Source organism: Epinephelus moara, chromosome 16, assembly GCF_006386435.1.
Source record: "Epinephelus moara isolate mb chromosome 16, YSFRI_EMoa_1.0, whole genome shotgun sequence".
Classification (NCBI taxonomy): Eukaryota; Metazoa; Chordata; class Actinopteri; order Perciformes; family Serranidae; genus Epinephelus; species Epinephelus moara.
In genome coordinates, this window is record NC_065521.1 from 31,959,929 (window position 1) to 31,967,819 (window position 7,891).

Genomic DNA, 7,891 nt, shown 5'->3' on the forward strand with positions numbered 1-7,891 from the left:
ATGCTACAGCTTCATTCAGAGCTCTTTCTCTGCGTTATAGATGTACTCCATTAGCAAAATGTCAGCTTGTGGGAAAAATTTCGACACAAGTGGGCCCATTGTCCAGCCTCGACCCCGGAATATAATGACTGTGCTGCCTGTTGACAGATGAGTTTACATACAGCTTTTAATGGGCTTGTCCGTTCGTTCGTCTGGGGTCCACCTTACATAATCAGTACCAGACCAGAGCTCAGTTCTGCTCGGGCTCTGTCCATCAAAGCCTCTCCTCTCATTCATACTGGGCCAAAAATAGGCTTATGTGGACCAAACCTGGCTCTGGCTTCAAAGCGTCAAGGGGGTGTTATGAGCCTGTAGTGCTCCCTGGCTAATATAAAACACTGTCCTGCCTGCCTGTGATCAGTGTTGAGGGTCTGGACTGAGGCCCGCTGGGCAGGAGCATCTCTGGCAGACGGCTGTAATGAGCACACACTCACAATGCTGTTGTGTGTGTTTGTGTGTGTATCTGCACACATGCCTGTCTTTGTTTTTACTGGTGTGTGTGTATGTGTGTGTATGTGTGCAATAATTTACTGTATTTGTTTGTCTGCTTTGAGCTTGGGTTTGTGCATGCGTCCACACATGTTCAGGTATACATACGTGTTCACGCATGTGCACGCGAGTGTTTGTGTTTAGAGCTATATATAAACCAGCAAGGTTTAATGCTCTTTCCGAGCGCTGGCCAAGCATTACCATCTCATTACACCGGCTCCAGAACCAATCACAGACTCTGTGTGTCTGTCTCCCCTAATCTCTCTCTTTTCTCTCTCCTTTCACTCGTAATCTTTCTCTTTCATTCTCTCAGACAGCTCCCCTCCCCTACCGGCCCACAGTCCACCTTAATCACTTTCTCCTCTCTCCCATGTACTCTATCTCCCTCGCGCTCCTGTCAATCTCCCTCCTGCATTTTTTTTCCCACCCTCCCTATCTGTCACACTCCTCTGTGCTCCCTCCTCTTGTCTCCTCTTATTCTCTCAGGTCTCCACCTTGCTGATTGCACATTGTCTCACCCTGTATGTTTTGTTTTTTTTTGTCCCCTTTCTCCTTAGTTAAAGATCTGGATACGGAGAAGTATGTGCACTTGGTGAGTATCTCCTTAAATGTAATCAAAATGTTTCTATAAGTGCCCTCTGAGTTTATTACCAGAGCTTTTCCTGTGTGTGCCACTGTTAGTCAGCCCGGGGCAGGCATGACGACAGTTAGAATGGGGGGTGAATGGAGGTGAAAAGGAAAGCTGCTGAGAGGACATGACAGCACTAATGCCGCTTAAGCTCTTTTATAAACGTTAGCCAAGATATGGGCCCTTTGACTTTAGAATAATGAGTTCCTTGGAACACAATTTGCCGGGTGAATAGTTAGTTTTACAGGACAGTTCTGCGGTCCCTTTTTGACACAAGAAGATGGATTTTGACTGCTTCTTTCTTTTCCCCACTACCCCTATTTAGACCTGTATGAGCAAGTCAGAGACATGATCCTGTACACAGCAACCAGAGAAAAGCAGGAAAATTCCCCAGCTCCCATCACTTCCTCAATTCTTTGTATTATTTAGCGCTTCAGAATACCCTGATGTGGTTTCTGGATCATGTGTCTAATGCAAGAAACAGAGAATTCCCCGTCTGACAGCTGAGACAGCTGAGACAGTAGGGCATTCATCGAGCTCTCTTATGATGGGGTTTATTACTTCAACCTGTGTGAAGTATGTTGACCTCTGCTTTTCCAGGTCCTACCTCATGATGAGCTAATGGAGACCAAGAGGTCACACAGGCAGAGTCACCGCAAGAAGGTCCTGCCTGAAATCTACCTGACACGCCTGCTGTCAACCAAGGTGAAAGATGAGACTGTTTGTCAACACTACAAGCAGATTTCGGTTACAGCTTGATATCTAAGTCATCTTTCTGTTTCTTATTTTTATGGCCCATATTAGCCATCCAGAAATTCCCACATCCCATGAAACTATATCCCTGCGTATGCATGAGCCGCCTTTCCTTTCTTCTCCCCCACAGGGAACTCTTCAGAAGTTTTTGGATGACCTCTTTCAAGCCATCCTCAGCATCCCTCCGGACCGCCCCCCTCTGGCTGTCAAATACTTCTTTGACTTCCTGGAGGAGCAGGCCGACAAACGGGGCATCACAGACCCAGACACCCTGCACATCTGGAAAACCAACAGGTAGACATCTAAACCGCATGATTAAAGTCGCCTTTGGTCACCTTGCTGTGCAAGTGCAAGGCTTTAAGAGCTTATCTTTCCTCTCTCTGTGCAGTTTACCTCTGCGTTTCTGGGTGAACATCCTGAAGAATCCTCAGTTTGTGTTTGACATTGATAAGACGGATCACATGGACGCCTGTCTGTCTGTCATTGCCCAGGCCTTTATAGATGCCTGCTCCATTTCTGACCTGCAGCTTGGAAAGGTGAGATTACCCATCTTATTTATCTGTCTATCTGTCTATTGCAGGGGTTTTCAAAGTCTGTCACTTTGGGCTCCCCCTGAGACAAAATTGAGGGAGCTGCACCCCCTGACGCTCCTGTTTACTCTTCAGTTAGGTGATTTTAAAACCTATACCTGTTAAAAGTGTGCCGAATCAGCTACTTGCATTTCCAGTTTGTAAGCTATCCATGGATGAACTATCACTGGATTACTTTCGTGCTGGAGAGCTTGAGAACATGATGATTCTCTGGCAAGTTCTAGAGTTATAAGGAGCTTTTTTTCCACTATGACTTCTAAGCGGATTTATAGATGTTTATTTGTGATGGACATTGGAGATTACGATATAATCAGGATATGGAAGTCACACTGAATCAGAAGAAATGTCTGTGTGTTCAGAATCGACAGAGTCATAACTCTGAGAAGGCGTACACATTTTGACGCTTCTGTCCTTTTCACCTCACGCACTATCTCTGCCTCACATCTCTCTAGGAGTTTGACCACACACACACACCTCCCGAGTCCCCCTGTGAACCCTCATCCCTAAGCCTTCAGACTGTCAGCTCCATCTACCTCTCCTCATGTTATTTCAGCCGAGTCGGCTGATCCAAGGTCATGAGCACCAGGGATCTCTTTTTGTGCTGTGCGTGTGTGTGTGTGAGTGTGTTCAGGCGTGCATATGTCTGTCTGTCTGTCTGTCCGTCTGCAGGAGTCTGTGTGTGTGTGCTTGCATGTCAATGTCCTCACTGCTCACAAATCCGTCTCATCCCTCAGACACCGTGACCCTGAGCACGCTCTGCTTCCTGTCTCTCTCTGACTGGCTTCCTCCCTGGAGGGAGCCGAGGACTCATCAAATGATGCTCCTCTTTCACTGGGAAACAGTCTGATTTATATACTTCAGTTCAGTGCCAAAGAGCCGGCGCACTCACAGCAGAGATGTTCACATGTACATGTGAGCAGGTACATACCTATGGATACAAAGCCACACATTATACCTCCAGCAATGAGTCATTTCTGCACACTCTGCAGCGTCCTCATTAACATGTCGCATCTGGCTGTGCAAGTATTGTGGAGTCACCAGGTTCAAGGATGTGGCCGCGTTCTCTCCCGCAGGTCAAGGAGACTGGCGTGACACACCTCTCCATTTTCCCCGAGTGTTTACAGTCACTTGTTTGTGCATGTGTATGAGTGTGTGTGATGTCCTCGGGACAGGGCGGCAAAGGGTACGGGGTCTGGATTAGCAGGAGCACAGCAGGGGTGAGAGAGAGAGAGGGGTAGGAAACTAAGCAACGCTTGCTGTTTCCACGGAAACCCTCTTATCTGGCGAGATGCAGACATGGAGGGCCGCGAGGTCACAGGGGGGTTACCGGGCAGATGGGCGAGCAGCAGGAAGTGACCTTGTGGACAGGAAGAGACAGGGTTCCCTATCAGAAGGAGCGAGTGTCGCCGCAGGCTTTCCACTCCCCGAGCACCTTTAACATACACACAAACATGCACACACATGCAAACAAACGCGCACATTAGGTGACACAAATAACTCATGACACATAGAAATATTAAGGTGCGCTGTAAGCACATTCACCGATGCTGAAAGCTGAGGTTGGCCGTCTCTTTTTCCCTGTCCTACTTTCTCTCTGTCCCTTTCTCTCTTGCACACAGCACACAAAGGCCCACACACACTCGCTCGCAACAGTAGTCACCACTAAAACCCGAGAATGCCCACAACCTCTTAGCCCTGCTACTTTTCTTCCTGCTTGAATAAGCACCCGTGCGAGAGCCTGGAGTGACTGTGGAGAGAGTGGCAGAGGTATGAAGGAGTTTTGTTTAGACTGGAATGCTCCTTCAATGGCTCTGGGTTTTTGAGTCTCCTGTCGTGCAGAAAGGAAAATGTTCCCTCCCTCTATTGTCTCACATAGTTTGGTGTAGATCATCAACAAATAACAGCCTAACTGAACGGCTCCTTATTAAGACATTAGCACCTGATCGCAGACTGCACTACAAACCCTTCCATTCAAGACTGAGCTCCGGTGCTGAATTATTAATTAACCCTGAGAAGAGCTACATCGCTTTTAGCCTCCTGCTGTAGCAGTCAGTTGTACATGAACATTTCAAACATGTGTTCATGTTCATCAAATGTTGCGTGTCTCACTCTGCCAGGGGGGCGGTTAGTGAGCTCAAGGACAGCCTGTGTCAGACTTGCTCAGATTTGTTCCACAGCATCAAATAGGCAGAGCCACACTGCCGAAAGTAAAATGCATATTGCTGCAATAAATGGTTATAGCTGTGCAGACTGTAATGGGTTTTGCTTTTTTTTTTGCTTTTTTTTTTTTTTAGGACTCCCCTACCAACAAGCTGCTGTATGCCAAGGAGATCCCTGAGTATAAGAAGAGAGTGCAATGCTACTACCAGCAAATACAGGAAATGGCACCTCTGAGCGAGCAGGAGATGAACGCTCACCTCGCCGAGGAGTCACGCGTGAGTAAACTTCAGAAAGCCCCTGTGTGTTTGTCATCTGGCTGCAATAACAAGTTTTATTTTGGAATAATATGACATATATTGAGCATAGCGTGTAGTTCAGGCAGCACACGATGTCAAGCTCAGCTCACATCCCAGCTACATCAGCTGATCTCAAACAGCCCGATCAACTGATGGAGCAGCTGATTGATGAAGGGAGTCAGCTGATAGATCACATGATTACTTTCTATGCAACCAAGTGGAGAATCTCATTCAGGGCGCCCTATTTAAACTGCTCTGGTCTGCCTACTGTTGCTGCTTCCTCTGCAAGCCGTTTTGCAATCCACCTCCACCCCAGCTCCTCCTTTTCATGCTGTGTCTGACTTATCAATGTCATGTCTGTTTGTCATCGATGCTGCTGCTCTCCCTGTCTCAGGCTTTCCATGTAGGCACATGGAAGGGCAGTGAGGTTTGATCTTTCTGCTTCAGGCTTTCCTCATTTGCACATGGAAGGGCAGACAAGTGTGCTCTCTCTGCCTCATGCTTTCCATGTAGGCATGTGGAAGAGGCTTTCTGCGTAGGCCCAAGGAAAGGCAGAGGGGCCCCAGAGCAGAGCCATACCGCTAAATATTATACTGCAAATGGAAATAAAGTTTTCTTCGACTGAAATAATCTAATCAAACTCTGTTCTCCATCTTGTAGAAATACCGAAATGAATTCAACACCAACCTGGCCTTGACAGAAATCTACAAATATGCCAAGAGATACAGAAACCAGGTAAGAGAAGAGATTCTCACGTTACTTTTCTGTCTTTGCAATCTCAGATCCAGATTAGATTTGTTACTCGTGTTCAGACTGGCCCCTCTCTGCAGTCACAGCACCTCGGTCGACTCCTTTTGCTGTTTAAAGTTTCACAGATAGGTATCAGAGCGTGACGTATCAGCATGGAAGATCATGCGCATGTTGAGAGATGTACTGTAAACACTCTAACAACCTGTCCCTTAATTGCCTGATCTTCCTGGCAGCAGCCACCATGTAACGCGTCCATTCCGCCCTTCCAGCCCACATATACCTCTCACTTGAAGCAAACAACGTGCTGTTTACCCTCTCTTTATCCATCACCCCTATCTGCTTAATGATACGGTTAAGTTGCTGCTTCAAATCTCCTGTTTCTCTTACAACTAGCCCTCTTCAAGCCCCTACTGTCCTCCCCCATGCTCCCATACTGCTGTGACTATTCTCAGGAGAGGCTTAGTCAGTGGTGACTGTGCCTTAATGGAGCACCCTCATGATAATACCGTTTAGCTGCTTTCCTCTGTCATGCTACTGTACTGACGTGGGCCAGAGGCTTAGACTACGATTCACAGAGCTCTGTCAATGGCCCCTGATTGCCTATTCTCTCGCACCAGCTCAGTTCGCTCTGCCTCGTAGCACACTGCCGCTAAGAGCCCATAAATCCCACTGACACCGTGACAACTATTGGGCATGAAAAACAGAGCAGATGTGGGTTTTGTAAATATGTGAAGAGCAAAGGCTTTTGTGGTGTGGAGGCATGCGTGAAGGCTGGAGAAGAGGCTGAAGCACTTCACTTGTTCCTCTGATGCTCTCCCTTTTCTCGGGCTCAACTTTCTATGTCCAGGCAGGTGGCTGATTTCCTCCCTCTGCTTCATCGGGCTATATGACATAATCCTACAGCTAAATTTAATACCTTTTAAGAGCTTTTTAAAGACCCTTTCTGTACATTTCAAGACTTCACCGCCACTTTGAGTTCCAACTGGTTACATCAATGACACACTTTATCTTACTTTACTTTGTATTGATTGTAAGGACATGCAAATAAACTGTCTTAGATTGTGGTAAGTACTTGGACAACTGCATCAATGCAACATTCAGATACATAGCGTGGGAACAAAGCACAAGACAATGAATTGAGTGACTAACCCAATGCAAGCTTTATTAAAAAGAGTACTACACAAGAGCAAGAAACACAATATTGTTCCCTACAACACACACACACAAGCTTTCTTTTTCTTGGGTTCCAGGGCTATATTGATTTTTTACGTAACTGTCTTTTCTATATACATTATGGAAAATTTGAGGTTGAGAATTTCAGTACATGTGTTTGTATAACCATTATTGACCAATAAACTTTGAACTATGATTAAAGCAAATATATGTAGGACAGAGACCAGGGGAATGAATGTATAAACGATATGTATGCACAAAAATCATGCATATAGGGTATGCCGTAAAAAAATCCATAAAATAAGTAGATAGTATAGTATGTCATAAAAATGTCATCAAAAATGTCATAGTATAACGTGGTAAAAAAAAAAATTCCAAAAATTTCATAGTATAGCATTTCATAAAAAAGTATTAGAAAAAAATTCATACCATAGTATGTCATTACAAAATGTTTAAAAAAAAAATCATAGTATAGTATGTCATGTCATGTTAATTTTTTACATTAAAGTATAATCTGAAAAAAAGGTTAAAAAAAATGTCATAATATATTATGTCATGAAAATGTCATCAAAAAACTCATATGAAGTATGTCATGAGCGTAGATTTTTTAATGATTTTTGAAGAAATTCTTAACTATGACGATTTATCATACTTTTTGATGACATAATGTAATATGACATTTTTTTCATGATTTTTGACGACATACTATACTATGACGTTTTTGCATGATTTTTGACGACATACTATACTATGACGTTTTTTCGTGATTTTTGACGACATACTATGCTATGACGTTTTTTCATGATTTTTGACGACATACTATACTATGACATTTTTTCATGGTTTATGACGACATACTATGCTATGACGTTTTTTCATGATTTTTGACAACATACTATACAATGATAATTTTTCATGGTTTATGACGACATACTATGCTATGACGTTTTTTCATGATTTTTGACGACATACTATACTATGATAATTTTTCATGGTTTATGACGACATACTAT

The 7,891-nt window shown here is 44.4% G+C and overlaps 1 protein-coding gene across 1 annotated transcript in view; it reads left to right on the forward strand.

Moving 5' to 3' along the window:
- The window catches only part of plxnd1 (plexin D1), a 111,441-nt gene that overhangs the window by 91,225 nt on the left and 12,325 nt on the right, over positions 1 to 7,891 (forward strand). Inside the window, exons 30-35 of the mRNA XM_050065752.1 lie at positions 1,086 to 1,120; positions 1,757 to 1,861; positions 2,040 to 2,203; positions 2,298 to 2,445; positions 4,794 to 4,934; positions 5,616 to 5,690. Coding sequence (XP_049921709.1) covers positions 1,086 to 1,120; positions 1,757 to 1,861; positions 2,040 to 2,203; positions 2,298 to 2,445; positions 4,794 to 4,934; positions 5,616 to 5,690 — 668 coding nt within the window. The remainder of the gene's footprint in view (positions 1 to 1,085; positions 1,121 to 1,756; positions 1,862 to 2,039; positions 2,204 to 2,297; positions 2,446 to 4,793; positions 4,935 to 5,615; positions 5,691 to 7,891) is intronic.